This window comes from Lathyrus oleraceus, chromosome 4 (assembly GCF_024323335.1).
Source record: "Lathyrus oleraceus cultivar Zhongwan6 chromosome 4, CAAS_Psat_ZW6_1.0, whole genome shotgun sequence".
In the NCBI taxonomy this organism is placed as follows: Eukaryota; Viridiplantae; Streptophyta; class Magnoliopsida; order Fabales; family Fabaceae; genus Lathyrus; species Lathyrus oleraceus.
This window is the reverse complement of record NC_066582.1, coordinates 269,035,636-269,053,630: the sequence shown is the minus strand read 5'-3', so window position 1 is coordinate 269,053,630 and position 17,995 is coordinate 269,035,636. Positions and strand designations below refer to the sequence as shown.

At 33.2% G+C, this 17,995-nt stretch overlaps 2 protein-coding genes across 2 annotated transcripts; both read left to right on the top strand.

The window, feature by feature from the left end:
* The first annotated feature begins 1,266 nt into the window (after nucleotides 1-1,266).
* LOC127137015 (zinc finger BED domain-containing protein RICESLEEPER 2-like) lies at nucleotides 1,267-5,804 on the top strand. Its single transcript, XM_051063513.1, has 8 exons — nucleotides 1,267-1,477; nucleotides 2,099-2,326; nucleotides 2,419-3,702; nucleotides 3,792-4,004; nucleotides 4,066-4,088; nucleotides 5,311-5,315; nucleotides 5,467-5,600; nucleotides 5,764-5,804. Exons 1-8 carry the CDS (start codon nucleotides 1,267-1,269, stop codon nucleotides 5,802-5,804), a joined length of 2,139 nt encoding a protein of 712 aa, XP_050919470.1.
* A 4,911-nt stretch (nucleotides 5,805-10,715) lies between these two features.
* Nucleotides 10,716-12,839, top strand: LOC127137014 (amino acid transporter AVT1A). Its single transcript, XM_051063512.1, has 7 exons — nucleotides 10,716-10,833; nucleotides 10,943-11,157; nucleotides 11,584-11,607; nucleotides 11,693-11,873; nucleotides 12,049-12,268; nucleotides 12,530-12,665; nucleotides 12,768-12,839. Exons 1-7 carry the CDS (start codon nucleotides 10,716-10,718, stop codon nucleotides 12,837-12,839), a joined length of 966 nt encoding a protein of 321 aa, XP_050919469.1.
* Nucleotides 12,840-17,995: the final 5,156 nt, after the last annotated feature.

Here is a 17,995-nt window from a genome sequence, read left to right as displayed (position 1 = left end):
TCCTTCATATCTTTCCCGCAACATAAGCTACTATACATTATGCTTTATTAGTTGTTTGAAATATTGAGTTTTATGTTGGTTTCCTTTTTTGTTTATGTTAGAAATATTGAGTTTTATGTCCGTTTTTTTCCTGCTATGTTATCTGATATTTCATGTATCCAGTTTTCTACGATCTGCTATTAATAACAATTAAACTGGTTGTAATTGCAGGTGATATTTCAGTTCTCATATCAGTGGCTAGTCTTGCCTTGGTAAATTAAACAAATAAGGTATCATAGTCTTACATGCTTCTACCAAAAGTGTTACATGTTTCTTTTTAATTCTTAATAAACTCATATGATTGAAAACAATTTAAGTCTTACTCATTACTTCATATGGTGTATTGGTTACCCACTTCCATCAAGCTGTCCATGAGAAAGGAGGTGTGCCATGTATTATTGTAACAAGTCCAACACATTGCAGTTAAAACAAAATTTGGTATAACAGAGAATCATAAGTTTTTTAGCATGGTATGTTGTTGTTGCTTATGTGCTAGTTTAGTGCATACCAAATGTATGGTATATTGTTGTTGCTTACGTGCTAGTTTAGTGCTACCAAATGATGACACTTTTAATGCTACCTTTTGTTTCTCTATTACATTGTCCTCTAATATCATCTTGAAACTGAATTTTTCTGAATACCATTTGAAACTGAATTGTATGCAAAATAGGTTTTAAAATAGTGCAGTATTATAACCCTTCCATTAATTGTTTATAAATTTTACATTATATATTGATATTTAGTGCAGTAATAGTGCAGTATAAACTAACTGTACTATTATTGTTTATAAATAATCCATATTAGGAGTTTTAATAGTCTATATTTATAAAATAGTCCATATTTATAAAATTCATTACAGGAAGGGTTATATTACTGCACTATTTTAGATATTTGAATAGTGTCGTCTATATTTTACATTATATATAAAATTCATTAATTCCTATTTTATTAACTTTTTAAATATTGATATATTGATAAAATTCATGCAACTAATTCCATAGGATAAGGCTTGATTTATTATTATTTTGGTCTTCAATACTCATTTTACAATATGGCTTTGATTATTCTCACTGCATATTAGTTTTAATGGATCATGCTAATTCTGCTATTTAATGTATATTGTGAGGATACTATCAGCATTGGCCAAGTAGTAAAATGTGTCATTATCAGCTATTTAATTATCTTTCTGTGATGGTTTGTTGATTATGGCTCCTTCATTTTTCAGTGATGGATCAGCCTAATCAAACTATACCTACTCAATATGTCATGAATGAAGTTGGTTCAGCAGCAACAACTGAAGTTGTTAGACCAGAATTAGTTAATACCCAACCTACAAAGAAGAGGAAAGCTAGTGCAAGTGGTTCTAGGCAATCATCTGCTTGTTGGGAGCACTTTATTAGATTACCAGATGACTTAGTTGATACACCAACTGCAGCTTGTAAACACTGCCACAAAAAACACCTATGTGACCCTAGGACTCATGGCACCACCAACATGAACCATCACATTTTAAAATGTGCAAAGAAGCCTAAAACCACGGATCCCACCTAAACTATTCTTACATACCCCTTTGTAGAAGGATCTAGTTTGGGTCATGTTAGCTCCAAATTTGACAAGCAAGCTTGTAGAAAAGCTTTGTCAATTTTTGTGGTTCTAGATGAACAACCATTTAGTGCAGTTGAGGGGGAAGGTTTTAAGTACTATTCTAAGGTAATGAAGCCCTAATTTACTCTCCCATCTAGGCGTACAGTAGCTAGAGACTGTTTTCAGCTACACTTGGATGAGAAACAAAAACTAAAAGCCTTCTTTAAGTCCGACTGCAATAGAGTAGCACTTACTACTGATTACTGGACTTCTATCCAAAATCAAAACTACTTAACCCTTACGGCACACTTTGTGGATAACGAATGGAACTATCAAAAAAGAATTATAAGCTTCACAATTATTCCAAACCACAAGGGTGACACGGTAGGTAGGAAGATTGAAGAGGTGTTAAGGGATTGAGGAATTAGGAATGTGTCTACCATAACTGTTGATAATGCAACTTCAAATGATGTAGCTGTAGCATATTTGCATAGAAAAATATCAACTATGAATGGGATGATGGGGGATGGAAAATGTTTTCATATGAGGTGTGTTGCTCACATATTGAATTTGATGGTAAATGAGGGTTTAAAAGATAAGCATTTGTCTATTACTATTCTTAGGGATGCTGTTAGATTTGTCAAGTCCTCACCTCATAGGGCAACCAAGTTTAAAGAATGCATTGAATTTGCTGGAATAACTTGTAAAAGACTAGTATGTCTCGATGTTTCAACTCCATATAGATCGACTCTTCATACTCAAGCTTATCAAAAGCAGCTTGAAACTTCTATGCAGCCTCAAGCATCAAATATGTCGCGTTCAGGCGTACAGTAGCTAGAGACTGTTTTCAGCTACACTTGGATGAGAAACAAAAACTAAAAGCCTTCTTTAAGTCCGACTGCAATAGAGTAGCACTTACTACTGATTACTGGACTTCTATCCAAAATCAAAACTACTTAACCCTTACGGCACACTTTGTGGATAACGAATGGAACTATCAAAAAAGAATTATAAGCTTCACAATTATTCCAAACCACAAGGGTGACACGATAGGTAGGAAGATTGAAGAGGTGTTAAGGGATTGGGGAATTAGGAATGTGTCTACCATAACTGTTGATAATGCAACTTCAAATGATGTAGCTGTAGCATATTTGCATAGAAAAATATCAACTATGAATGGGATGATGGGGGATGAAAAATGTTTTCATATGAGGTGTGTTGCTCACATATTGAATTTGATGGTAAATGAGGGTTTAAAAGATAAGCATTTGTCTATTACTAGTGTTAGGGATGTTGTTAGATTTGTCAAGTCCTCACCTCATAGGGCAACCAAGTTTAAAGAATGCATTGAATTTGCTGGAATAACTTGTAAAAAACTAGTATGTCTCGATGTTTCAACTCGTTGGAACGCGACATATTTGATGCTTGAGGCTGCAGAGAAGTTTCAAGCTGCTTTTAATAAGCTTGAGTATGAAGAGTCGATCTATATGGAGTTCTTTGGAAAAGGTAGTCCTCCTAGTAGTGATGATTGGGACATTGTTAGAGCTTTTATCTCTTTTTTAAAGTTATTCTATGAAGCAACTAATGTTTTTTCCACCTCTCAAAGTGTGAGTTTGCATAGTGCTTTTCACCAAGTGTCTGTGATCTATTGTGAGCTAAAGCAAGCTACTATGAACTTGAATGGTGTTTTTGCAAGTGTGGGTGGGGACATGATGGAAAAGTATAATAGATATTGGTGGTGTGCTAGTAAGATGAACAAGTTGATTTATTTTGGAATTATTTTGGATCCAAGATACAAGTTGAGTTATATTGAGTGGACTTTTAAGGATATGTATGGAGTTGGATCTGTGTTTGCTACCGGGTTGATCAAATCTATAAAAGAGAACTTACAAAAATTGTATGATTGGTATAAGCAAGCTTATGACCAAAATCATAATAGACAACCTCTTGGTAGTGGTGAAAACAATGTTTCCAAGGATGAAACAATAGTTGGTCGTCCTTCACTAATGGCTAGAGCCGATGCTTTTGAGCAACATTTAAAGGAACAAGATTCGATTGATCAACAAAATGAGCTTGAGGGTTTTTACTCTAGAAAAGGGATCCTAAATTTGTCCTTCTTGTGTGGTGGAAACACAATTTAACACAATATCCTATTTTATCTACAATAGCTAAAGATATTTTTGCCACACCAGTGTCTACGGTTGCATCAGAAAGTGCCTTCAGTACAGAAGGGAGAGTCTTAGAAACTTATAGGAGCTCCCTAAAACCTGAAATGGCAGAGGCATTAATTTGCACCCAGAATTGGTTAAAGTCGTCTTTTACCTATTTCAAAGACTTGAACCTCATGGAAGATTTTGAGCTTTCTGAAGATATTATAGCAGGTAAAATTATTATTTATAATTGTTATATCTTTCTAAAAAAATGTTTATTTCATTATTTCAGAATTTGAAGAAATTTCTTCATCCGTAAGAAGAGGATCTTTACCGTCTCAGCCATAACCTTCTGGTTGTACTTGAAAAATATGGAGGTATATTTACTTTATTAATTTGATTTACTTATTACTTTATTCCTTTTTAAAGCTTAATATTTTTCTTGTTTAATTTTTTAATTCAACTATTTTTTTTTGAAGTCATATGTGACTTATATTTTGTGACTACTCAATGGCCAAACAATATATATTTTGTCCCGTGGGTTTTGAAGATATTCAAGCTAGCCAAATTTTGGTATGCATCAAACAATATATTATTGTGTTAATTATCATTAGTGGTTTATTAGTTGGATTTAATACTAATTAATTTTGAACTGAAGTTGGTAATGTCATGGTTGGTTGTCCAATAGAACATTTTGAGGCCATGCAGGAACAACTTGGTAAAACTGTGACAATACGCTATATAGCCAGGATCAATTGATACATTTTGTAACATCTTGGTAAATGAGCAGCAACATACACTATGTTAATTAACATTGTTATGTTATTGGTTAAAAAATATTGTCATGTTATTATTTTTTTCATTATTTTTTAATTTTCTCTTACAGGCTGAAAATGATGCAGTTGACCAAGACCTTCAAAATTGATGCGTGTTTACTTTATATCGGTATGCCTTTACATGTGTAGAATTAACGGTTTTGATTTGATTAAGTATTGTCTATCTCTTCATGATAGTCATATGATAGTGGTAGTTTATTGTTTCTCATTTCTTGAAGAGCTTGGAATCATCTTTTCATTGGATTTTCAAGCATCTGGTTTTGGTTTAACAAAGCTATGCTCCATGGGATTATTAAAGATAATGGTGGGAGGGATAGATATTCTGTTAAAATGAAATATTCACTCTTGACACATATGGGTTAAATTGAAATCCATTTGATGTTGTAGAATTTCATTTGCATCGGGACTGTTAGGATCTGCCACTTGAACTTGTTGGAATCGACGTTAACTCAATGAGATTTGTTGCTATTGTGACATGATTGGTTATAAAACAAGTTAAACTCAATTAGTGATGCTTAGAATAATTACAATGCTATTTCACTAAAGCTAAATGGTATATTGACTCTAATGATTTAACTTCTACCAGTGTTAATCAACATTTATATTTATTAATTAAGACTGATATTGTAGTTTTGATTTGGGTATGTTTTATGAGTTTTTACCTTATGCTGAGAAATGTTGAAATTGGTTTTGAATTGTAGGTTAGGTGAGAGAGGAATGCATGTTGAAGAACTAGAAAAAGAGCTCAAGTTATTATTGGATATGATCAAGTCAGTTCTCTTATTTTTATATTGTCTTGTTATGGGTATGATAAGCATTTGCTTATGATTTAAACTAAAATTTGTTCATAATTCCAGGTTGTATGTAAAAGCTCTTGAAGATGAAGGTATGGTATTCTCCATACTCCCACATATAATGTTATGGTCTGCCTTATCGATAATGTTATGGTCTGGCTTAGGTGGAAGTGGCTTAGGTGGAAGTGGAAGCACTTGTAATTCAAGAACCAAAACTTGACACAAACATTTTGAGTCCTATCATCCAAAGACCAACAATTTGTAACTGTTTGATATACTTTCAAAAGTTCTCTTGTTTCTCATGTATTTTGAGTTTTTGTATATGATAGAGTGGTTGTAATTTATTAATTTCTTTTTAAGGTCTATGTGGAAGTAGCATAAAAACTGTTATTTTGGATTGAAGTTTTTGATACTTTGAATTTATTTTGAATCTAAGTTCTAGTAATTTGTAGCTCAAAATATTATCAAAATGTATTATTGAACTCAAAATAATATCAACCCAATAAAACCGATTAAACCGATTGCATAACCCGCAACCCGTCCTAACCAACCCTCCCAAACCGATTACAAAAATGGGCTTATATGGCTTAACCGTGGGTTGGGATGGGTGAGGTTTTCGGGCCCGAAACCGCCCAACCCGCCCCGTTGTCCAGCCCTACCTGCAGTTACTCTATCATACCTGAGTTTTCCAAACAAAAACAAAAACCAAGATTTGCTTGGATCTGATTCTGATGGAAGGGCATGTCTCTTTGATTTAGGAGAGGTCATCGGTCCCCATCTCCATGACTTCCGTTTCTTCAATCTATATGTCCTTGAATACTTTTGTTTGTTCAAGATACATGTAATTGTTCGATTTCTGCCCCTGTTTGTGTTTGATGTCGTTCATCCCTGGGTTTGTTCGATTTTCGCACATGCTTATGGCTGGATTGTTTGATTCTTGCACATGCTTCTATTTGATTTATGCACCTGATTCTTGCACATTCTTCCATATTTGCATCTGCTTGTGTTTGTGTGATTTCCTCCATCTCCAAAATCCAAATCCAAAAACTCAAATCTATATCCCTAAAACACAAATCTAAATCACAAATTTCAAAATATAAAATCCAATTCAAATTTTAATAGGCATAAAGAATTAGATGAAGAAAAAGAGAAAATAGAAACTGAAAAGAAAATCAAACATGTGCAAAGATTAGAAATGACATGTTTTCTTAGAAAAAATTAAAGGATGAAAACAGTAAAAGCAAAGTAGAAATAAAGATTAGTATTGATGTGAATCTAAAATAGAAACATCATATTCAAATGAGAGAAAATCATAGCGATTTTTCCTATTCATTACAATTTATTTCTCTTTATTTTCATTAATTCTTCCATATGTTATGGATTTTCTCTCCGGTCATTTCTAGTTATTTTCATTTTTAATTTGATAGTTTAGTGATTTTTTCATTTAAATTTGATTTCAGTACAAAATATTTTAAAGAACATGTCTTTTCTCTTTTGGTTTTTGTATTTTATTTAAAGAGAATTAATTTGTCAATTTTGCTTTATTATTATTATTTCATATATCATTTCTCTTTCAATTTTTGTATTTTATTTTATTATTTATTAGTTTTAAAAATTTATTTAGGTTAAGCAAAATATATTTAAAAAAATGACTTGTCAAATGAGATGTGAGAGTTGAACGGGGTTTTTTTACCGAGATAACCCAGTTTTTCAAAAAAAAATCCAAAATACCCCAGGTTTCAGAAAAATTCCCAAACTACCCCATTTTTAGGAGGAGGCGCCAATTGAATTGGCGACTCCTCTTAAATCTTGAATGGAGGCGCCAATTCAATTGGTGACACTCTTAAAAAAGCCTCAAATGACAAAACCTTCAACATGAAAGTTATAGATCTTTTCAAAACAATGAATTTGGACATACATTTTGCATCATTTGGATTTTTTATGAGAAAGTTATGGGCAGTTGAAGTTGGACTTCTGATTTTTTCAACTGTTATCTGACCTATAATGTTTTGTATTATCGCATGTGTTTCCTTTAGAGTTATGAAATTTTGTCCAACATAACAATTGAAGTAGACATCTCAAATTTTCCAATGCACTTGGTCCCACCTCAAAATAATTAAAAATGAGTGAGTTAGGTCCTTGCGAAGTTGACCCAAAATTAGGGTTTCTGTCAAAATGACCTATAATGTTTTGAAATGAATGATGAGCTTCCAAGTTTCAAATGGATTTTTGATGAACATGAAAGTTGTTCATATGGCGACTCTTCTTAAAACTTGAATGGAGGCGCCAATTGGATTGGCTAGGGCAGGTGCCCTAGCCAATCCAATTGGCGCCTATGTGTAGGTTTTAAGAGGAGTCGCCAATTCAATTGGCGACTCCCTCATAAAATGCCTTTTTTGTCTTATAAATAGATGCGTTGTGTGACCAATTGTTCCACAACTCATATAATCATTTAGCTATCATGTTTGGTGTTCGTCGCCGATACGGTAAGGTGATTTATGCGAGAGACAAACCTCAAATGCTGATGCTGTTTTGGAACATCACCATATTCGATCAACTGGAGAGGGAGTTGGTTCGATGGTTAGACGGGAAAATACCAGAAGGTGAAAAAATCAGAAGTATTGAGAGACTTGACAGTATCTTTGGTTGGGTGCGAATGAAGACTGATAAGGATGCTAGGGAAATGATGTTCGGTCGAGACAACATTAATTGGATTGTTGTAATCAGTTAGAATTATTTATGTTTTCAGATGTTTTGTAACGATGTTTGTTATGAAACTCGTTGTAACAAGAACTTAATGATATATAATGATTGATTGTTAGAGAAATACAATGTTACAAAAAGCTTAAGATCTAGATGATGCTCCTTGATTGGGACAGTTGTTTTTGTTGTGTCCTGGTTGACGACAGATACTACATAATCTTATCATTTTATTTGTGGAATCCATCTCTGTTCTAATACGTGTGCTGTTTGGCATTCCTTTCTTCTTTCTACGCATCTCTTCATTGTGCCAAACAATATCTCCTTCATATGGAGGCCAGTAATCCTCCATTGGTAGTACTGAGAAGCTTTGACTATATACATTCATGATGGTGTTGGCCTTGTACACATCAGATAAATGGTTGTAAGCGTCTTGACGAGTATAAGTGCATGCTGCAATGACATGGGAGCAAGGTATGCGGAAGGCCTGGAATTTTCCACAATCGCACCAACTTCTGTGTAGTCTAACAGCGTACACTACGCCAAAAAGGTTTTTTAACAGCGCATCTTAGACAGCGCTTTTAAAAGAAAGCGCTGTCTAAGGTTAAAATAAAAATAAAACACGGAAAATGTTCTAAAAAAATAATGAAAGCGCTGTCTAAGGGGGGGTCTTAGACAGCGCTTTTAGAAAGCGCTGTCTAAGACCCCCCCTTAGACAGCGCTTTTAGAAAGCGCTTCCGTCTCCTTCGCGCCGGAATCGCCTCCGGCAGCGGCGGAGGGCATATCATCACTTTCGTTACACCATTAAGACCGTCTCTTCGTCCTCTATCACAAATCAACCTCAATGCCTCTCAATTTTCGGTCAAACATTCAAACCAAACCAAAATCAAATGAACCCTAACTCACTAAATCTTGAATTAAACGCGAGCAAAGGGAGATTCGGAGACCAAACCATAAGGGATTGGCTCCATGGACTACAAAATACACCATAGTAAGGAGAATCGATCGAGAAAAATGGAATTTCACCAACCTGTAAGACGGCGGAGTGGCCCGGTGAAAATTGAATTCAGAGCGAACGAACATGAAGATGAAGGCGCCTTCAGGTAATCTTCAGAATCCCCTCCTTCTTCCCTTTGATTCTTCTATTTTGTGCGATGCTTCTTCCTTCTTCTCCTCTTCGCGTGTGCTTCTGTGATTGTTGTGTATGATGAAAGATTCATTGAAACTCTGTTACGTGAATTCTTGTGTGCGTCGCGTGTGAACAAATGCTCTGTGTGAATCGTTGTGTGGAGACGAATCCTAGATCAAGCATAATTGCAGCTTCGATGTGAAGCTCCAATGGCTTCCTAATGGACCTTTGTGCAAGGTTAGAAGGGAGAGAAAAATGGTGAATAGAGGTTATGATAGTGATGAGTGAGCTTTGAGAATTGTTCCTTTTTGATTGAAGAGTGATGTATGTTTATATAGTTTGGAAGCCGTAATCGAGTCGGGTAGCTCGGGTAGAATGGTTAAGGCAGGTTAAATTCCAGTTAGATTTGAAGAGTATGGTTGTTGGGAATGATTTTAACACTGTTAATTTTTGTTAAATAGTTTGTTAAGGATCTATTCATTTTTTGACAGAGCAATTGCACTTGGGGTTGGTTACGGGATGCAATTAAGTTTGTGAATCAGAAGGAAAATAGATTGGTTATGTTGATTTGGACTAAAACAGGTTATTGAAAAGAAACTGATTATAGTTCTGAAACCTGGATTGTGAGTTGGGTTAATTTCTAAAATCGTTTTCTCTTACTGTGACTTTCAGGTTTTAGTTGCCTAGTTATTCGCAGCTTTGGATTTTTCTGCTATGCATATGCTGCTGTTGGGCATTGCCTTGCTTGAATATTTGAAATCGATTTCTGGAACTGCTGTTGGATTATTGATGCAGGATTATGGATGTTGGCTTTCGATGAAGTTAGTTTTAGTTGAGTTATCAGTTAAATTTGGTTGATATATTTTTACTTCTGTTAGCAGGTTTGGATATGTTATGACTTTCATGTGCTGTGGAGCTTTTGGAGGTGTCCTGTTAATAGAGAAAAGGTTAGAGTGAAATTGCTAAGTTGTTGGTTAGACTCACTTGTTAGAATTTGAAAACAATTACAGTTTGGATGTGATTAAAGGAAAAAGTTAGAAATTATTTGCAAGCTTGGTCTGGACTTAGCAATTATTTGGAAGTTATGTGTTAGTTAACAGTTAGCAAATCAAGAGAAAGTTAGTGGAGAGTTTTAACAGTATTAAAATTTGTTGGAGGTTGTTAGTGAACTGAATTTAGAATTGAATTAAAGCTGAATTTGCCATTATAATTTCAGTTGTTTTGATTATAAGTTATATGTGATAATGCATGATTTCATTATATTTTTGTTTTCAATTGCTTTGATTATAAGTTATATCTGATAATGCATGATTTCTTTATTTTTTTTTGTTTTCAATTGCTGTGATGTTGTTGCAGAGACCTCTAAAAACTTTATATCACGGCTGCAATAGCAGCTTCTGACTGCTGTTTTGATTTTGAAATATGGTTTCAATATTATGTACTTGTGCTGAATTACCGTTAAATCTAAAATACAGTCGCAGCTATGCCGCAAATCTTGATATTTCAAAAAATGCAAGAAAATGCGGCTGATGTGGCCGAAATTGTAATTGTGACGTTGTTGCGAAGACATGTAAAGTTTTTATATTGTGGTTGTAATTGCTGTAGCTAAGGACAAAAAAAATGTAGTTTGTTATTTGGCATATAAATTACTATAAAGCGTGCTCCTTTATGTAAGGGATCATTTTATGAGGTAATGTTGTACTTGGCTAGGGATTAATGTGATGGCTGGAGTTGGGCTTCTATCTACACCTGATACTGTGAAACAAGTTGGGTGGGCCAGTATGTTGGTGATGGTTATTTTCGCAGTTGTGTGCTGTTATACAGCAGAACTAATGAGACATTGCTTTCAAAGCAGAGAAGGCATCCTTAGCTACCCAGATATAGGAGAAGCTGCATTTGGAAAATATGGCCGAGTTGTTATATCAGTAAGAATGTTTCTGCTTTTTGATTAATTTTTGGAGAGAACTTGCTTGTTTTTTTGCATAATCTTTCTTAGTATGAAATTCCTTAAAGTCTTTTTTCAAACCCTTGTCTTTTTTAAGGGTATAACTGCTGATTAAATCCCTTTTAAGAGTAAAATTATGTTCTTCTTTCTGTTATGTTCTTGCTCACAAACAATTGTTATGTTCTTCCTACATATGGTTCAGTCCTATTATATTTTTCTTCTCTGTTTAAGTATTTTTTCCAGCTTTCGTCTGTTTCTTTGGCCCCATGATATGATATTTCTCTATTTTATTTATTTCAACGAGTGCTAAAGAATGGTGACATAATATGTATTTTCTACTGCATAGCATGATGGTTTAAACAATGTGTATACTGACATTTTATTTTCAATTTTTATCTTGTTGCAGATTGTTTTGTACACCGAATTATATGTAAGTGCTGCAGTGCATCCATTTCCTTTTGCCTTTATTACTCTGCACAATCTATATGACACATATCAATCATTTATGAATGCAGTCATATTGTGTGGAATATATCATCATGGAAGGCGATAACCTTACTGGTCTTTTTCCTGGAACGTCCTTGCATTGGGGAGGTTTGGATTTGGATGGCAAGCACTTATTTGCAATTTTGACTGCACTTATTATTCTCCCTACTGTTTGGTTGAAGGATCTTCGTATAATCTCCTATCTCTCAGGTTAATACTTTTGACGATCCGAAAATATAAAGTTGTGGAGACAATACTGATATAATATAAAGTATATGTAGGAGCAGCTAGTTTGTATCTCCCAATGTCTATTGAAAATATCCATCCTTATTTTAAACCTCTTTCTTGCAAGCATTTACTGAGATAACTTGTGATGGTTCTGCAGCTGGAGGGGTTATTGGTTCAATGTTGATCGCTATTTGTGTTGTTCTTGTTGGGACAAGAAATGATGTTGGATTCCATCAGACTGCTCCATTCGTAAAGTGGAGTGGCATTCCATTTGCTTTTGGTATCTATGGGTTTTGCTTTGCAGGACATTCAGTTTTTCCCAATATATATCAGTCTATGGCTAACAAAAGAGAATTTACAAAGGCAATGATCATATGGTATGCTATGCTACGTAACTTTCTTTGTCAGTGGCAACCAAGGTTATTATTATCTTTTATTTAAAAAAGGTCCGCGTTAAGGCATCGAGTTTTTTGGTGTCTCTGTGACTACTATTGAGACCTCATTAGCAGCATTTGACCATGACTCTGCAATATCAAAGAGCCTGATGTGGCCGCTACTGAGACTGCAATTTAAAATCTTGATAGCAACACATGTTTTTTAAGTGTTTTCATTTACCTCTACATTTTATTCTTGTACAGTTTTGTTTTGCCCATGTTTTTATATGGAGGTGTTGGACTGGCGGGATATCGCATGTTTGGTGAAAAGACATTGTCTCAGATAACATTGAATCTACCACCAAATTCACTTGCTTCCAAAGTCGCTTTGTGGACTATAGTAAGAAATTTTGGGGCCGCTCTGCATTATTTTTGTATATTTTTTTTCTTTCTTTCAAGGTACATTTTTATTGTTTCTAATTTTGTTTGTTTTCTCTTTCAGGCAATTATTCCGCTAACTAAATATCCTTTTTCCCACCATGTCGATTGTCTACCACATTTTTTATTATATTAGTGATGACACTTGATAAAACTTAGGATTTATAATCCATATTTTTTTTTTCATATGTAGTGTCCTCAACAACGTAATCAAATAGATTGCGGGTATTTCATGTTGAGGTTTATGCGAGATACTCTTGCTTTGGGCCGATTAAAGATTCCCACCGATGTATGTATTTCTAACTTATGATTTATTTTTATATTTACACATATCTCATATAATTAAATAGTTGGAATTAATTCAAAATATGTTATATTATTATGTAGTACTTTGATGAATTCAAGTGTGCATTTTATACAAAGGATCAAGTGGACGAAATCAAAGAGGAGTGGTGTCAATTCATGATAAAGCTCAATGTTTGTTCATAAATTTGTGTAATTAATGTGTACATTTGTAGTATATGTTATGACTTGTAAATGTGTACATAAATTTGTATATATTTTGATACATTTAAGGCAAAATTGGTATATATATATATTTGTTAGCCAAAAATTGGTAGAAAAAAGGCCAAAATGGCATATATAAAATGTGATAATTGTATGTCAAAATCTGGTTGAAAACAGGTAGAAATTCTGGTTTATAAACCTGGAAAAAATGTGGTTTAAAACAAAAACTTCAAAAATTTTCGTATACCTTAGACAGCGCTTTTGTAAAAAGCGCTGTCTAAGGGGGGGGGATTAGAAAGCGCTTTTGCCTAAAGGGGGGGGCTTAGACAGCGCTTTTTGAAAAGCGCTGTCTAAGATATACCTAAAAAAATTAAAATAGGAGGGTCTTAGAAAGCGCTTTTGGCCAAAGCGCTGTCTAAGGGGGTGGGGCTTAGACAGCGCTTTTCATAAGCGCTGTCTAAGGTATACCTAAAAAATTTAAAATAAGAGGGTCTTAGAAAGCGCTTTTGGCCAAAGCGCTGTCTAGGGGGGGGGGGGCTTAGACAGCGCTTTTCATAAGCGCTGTCTAAGGTATACCTAAAAAATTTAAAATAAGAGGGTCTTATAAAGCGCTTTTGGCCAAAGCGCTGTCTAAGGGGGGGGGGGGGGGGGGGCTTAGACAGCGCTTTTAAGATTTAAAAAAGCGCTGTCTAAACCTTTAGCAGCGGAGGTTTAGACAGCGCTTTAAAGTGCTGTCTAAGGCTAAAAAAAGCGTTGTCTAAGGTCTTGTTTGTTGTAGTGGTAGGCTAAATTTGGTCTCCCCTCGTTGTTGCCCATTGTTTCCTGGACGCTGAAATTTTGTCTATGACGGTCAAAGACTGTTACAACGTGTGTCGTAGCTTTGATGCTCTCCAAAACATCACAAAACCAAAACATCCCACAACCCTATCTCTTCCAAACACCCCAACAACCTTTCCAACCTTTCCTAGACGCATCATTCACACCCATGTCTCCCTTCAACCGTCCCGGTCGCCCATCCATGAGTCAACCACATCCCAACTTCTCTGGCATGGGTCATGAGCTCAGCTACGCCGGTACACCATCATTGCATACTGAAGACTATGCTGACTTGGCTGAATACCTCAATGGACCTTCTCCTGTAGGAGGTAATGACGCTCCTGGCCCCTCAGATGAACAAACACCGGTGCAGAATCGTCAACATGGGTTAGGGCCAAGAGTTAGAGTAGCTAGGGGATGTGGCACCGGAGGTCGGTTAGGTGATCCCGGTCATCACCATTAGGTTTCTTTGTGTAAACTCTAAATTTTATTAATATCAAATTGTATTATATCAAATTTATCTTTGTGTAAACTCCAAACATTAGGTTTCTTTGTCTAAACTCCATTTTGGCAAAATTCACATACACATGTTTTGACTGAAACCCTAATTTTGGGTCAACTTCCCAAGGACCTAACTCACCCATTTTTTTATGATTTTGAGGTGGGACAAAGTGCATTGGAAAGTTTGAGATGTCTACTTAAATTGTTATGTTGGACAAAATTTCATAATTCTAAAATAAACACATGTGATAATACAAAACATTATAGGCCACATGACAATTGAAATGTCAAAGAGTCCAACTTCAGGTGCCCATACCTTTCTAAAAAAAAAAAGCAAATGATGCAAAATTTTATTCCGAATTTATTGTCTTTAAAATATCTATAACTTTTATGTTGAAGGTTTTGTCATTTGAGGTTTTTATCATTCAAACATAAGGGCTTGAAGTTGGTCCCTTTTGGCAAAATTCACATACACATGTTTTGACAGAAACCCTAATTTTGGGTCAACTTCGCAAAGACCTAACTCACTCATTTTTAATTATTTTGAGGTGGGACCAAGTGAATTGGAAAATTTGAGATGTCTACTTCAATTGTTATGTTGGACAAAATTTCATAACTCTAAAAGAAACACATGCGATAATACAAAACATTATAGGTCAGATAATAGTTGAAAAATCAGAAGTCCAACTTCAACTGCCCATAACTTTCTCATAAAAAATCCAAATGATGCAAAGTTTATGTCCAAATTCATTTTATTGAAAAGATCTACAATTTTTATGTTGGAGGTTTTGTCATTTGAGGCTTTTTTAAGGGTGTCGCCAATTGAATTGGCGCCTCCTCTTAAACCTTACACATAGGCGCCAATTGGATTGGCTAGGGCACCTGCCCTAGCCAATCCAATTGGTGCCTCCATTCAAGATTTAAGAGGAGTCGCCAATTCAATTGGCGCCTCCTCCTAAAAGTGGGGTAGTTTGGGAATTTTTCTGAAACCTGGGGTATTTTGGAAATTTTTTTGAAAAACTGGGTTATCTCGGTAAAAAAACCGTTGAACGGTGTATACGACATACAAATTGTGCCACCTATTAAAAAATTACATATGAGCTACTTTTTTTTACCAAAATTGAATATAGAACTAAAACTATTTAAAAATAAAATATTGAGATTAATTTCGTAAATTGATAAAATAAAAAGACTAAAATAAAAAAAACTTAAATTGTAATTTAGCCAATTTTTCAAATGAAAAATGCAAACTAATATAAATAACGATCAAGTGTACTAGTTTTTTTAAGGTAGCTTGACAATGAATTCTTTTAATAATATATATTTGTATTTAAAAAAATATTTATTCCATTTAAATTATACGTGAAAAAATGTTACAAGCGTGAAAATCACAATAAATTAGTGTGAAGTAATCTAAGCATGACAACATAAGTCGTATTTGCATGTACCCAACAAAATCCGCCTCGAAAGTCTGATTTAGTTGAGTTTGAATTTTTTTCCATTATAAAATATGGGAATAAGTCAGGTAATAAAGACCCTAGTACCCACTATGAAATGATCTTTGAACCCATCTATTTATTTCATTATGTACTTTATTAATTAGTTTTTATTATGAATAATGAATGATTTGTCTCTCAAATAACATAATTTCTTATTTATAACAATTTGTATTTATTACAATGTATATATGATGTCGTGTAAATATAATCTCATTGTATAGGATTACACAATTGAAATAAGAAAATGAACAGTTCTCCTCTTTCTCTCTAAATGTTTATCTTCTTTCTCTTTATTTTATAACACTAAGCTTCAAAACTTAAAAGGATCTTTTAGGGTTCTAAGGTAACATTATTTCTTCTTCTTTTTATAATATATATTTTCTAACTGTTATTTATAAGATATTGAATAGAAAAGAAAAAAGAAAATTAATGATGATTATCAAGCATCCTTGAAGGATAGAAAAAAAAATTTATATAAATTTTTGAAGAATTTATAAGCATATAAGAAAATAACATTATATAGCTTCTGAAGAACTTATAAAGTGTCTGAGTTTCTAAAGAACTTATAAAGCATCCTGAAGAACTTGTAATGCTCTATTTACTATTTTGTTTAAGATGAAACAGGAAAAAATTTGTTTCTCATAAAAAAGGATGTTGAAAAATTTATTTAGTTAAAGTCGGCACTCTAGAAAATTCATGAGATGTGTATGGTTGTTATTTTAAAATACTGAAATTAAAAAATAATTATATTTATCATTCTATCAAAAATGAAATAAATTTAAAGAATTATTGTTTTGTTATTTTTATCAAGTTAGCAATTTAGATTTTAGATCAGATAACAATTAAAAGGAAAATGCAGGATGTATTTTGTCACTAATTTTTATATATATATATATATATATATATATATATATATATATATATATATATATATATATATATATATTATATATATATATATATATATATATATATATATATATATATATATATATATATATATATTAGTGATTTATGAATCTTTTGATTGATAATGTATAATGGCATGTTATATTTTTAATTTTTGTTATAGATCCAACTAAAAGTGTTTTCACACATACATTTTATAAAGTTTTTTTAATTCTATACTGAATATCTCAATATAATATCTAATATTTAATATTTAATATTGTTTTTATGATCATTATCTCATTATAATATTTAATATTTTATATTTTATATAATTTTTATTATTTTTAATTTATTATAGAACTAAGTATGTCAAATCTTACGAAATTGAATTTTGGGGCTCTTGATATTTTGGGAAAGAACTATTTGACATGGACTCTAGACACTAAAATTTATTTAAACGCAGAAAGTCATGACGACATTGTTAAAGAAGGAAAGTGTCAAGAAATAGAATTTATGAAAATTTCTTTTTAGCTATTATAATAAGTTTTTATGGATGTTTTGAGTTTTTTTTCTAATAATAATAAAGTATGTTTTCTACTTGTTTGTTTACATAATTTATTGTTTAAATTACTTGTGTCTTTAAAGTGCGCTTATAACTTATCGTTGAAAATTATTATTGTTTTTAGAATGAATGTTGACACCAACACCAATAATGAAATTGTATGCCTTGTTGATAGTGCAACAACTCATAGAATTATCAAGAATAAAAGATATTTCTCTAATTTAGTGAATCGAAAGATTGATGTCAGCACTATATATGGCACCTCGAAAATAATTGAAGGCTACAGAAGAGTAAATATGTTGTTACATGGAGGAACAATATTGTACATTGATAATGCATTATATTTCCTCAAGTCTCATATAAATTTATTAAGTTTCAAAGATATTCGCCTAAAGTGATACCATGCTAAAACAGGAGATGATGGAGGTATTGAATATCTTTGTATTACAAAATATAGTTCGAATATAAAATGTCTAATGAAAAAGCTATCGGTTTTATCCTCTAGCTTGTACTACA

Excerpts from the sequence above, each read along its gene's own strand:
- LOC127137015 (XM_051063513.1), top strand. The coding sequence starts at position 1,267 with ATGGATCAGCCTAATCAAACTATACCTACTCAATATGTCATGAATGAA. Across the intron at positions 2,327-2,418 it reads TGAATTTGCTGGAATAACTT|CCTCAAGCATCAAATATGTC; the intron begins GTAAAAGACTAG and ends ACTTCTATGCAG. Across the intron at positions 4,005-4,065 it reads TTCTGAAGATATTATAGCAG|AATTTGAAGAAATTTCTTCA; the intron begins GTAAAATTATTA and ends TCATTATTTCAG.
- LOC127137014 (XM_051063512.1), top strand. The coding sequence starts at position 10,716 with ATGCCGCAAATCTTGATATTTCAAAAAATGCAAGAAAATGCGGCTGAT. Across the intron at positions 10,834-10,942 it reads ATATTGTGGTTGTAATTGCT|GGATTAATGTGATGGCTGGA; the intron begins GTAGCTAAGGAC and ends GTACTTGGCTAG. Across the intron at positions 11,158-11,583 it reads ATGGCCGAGTTGTTATATCA|ATTGTTTTGTACACCGAATT; the intron begins GTAAGAATGTTT and ends ATCTTGTTGCAG.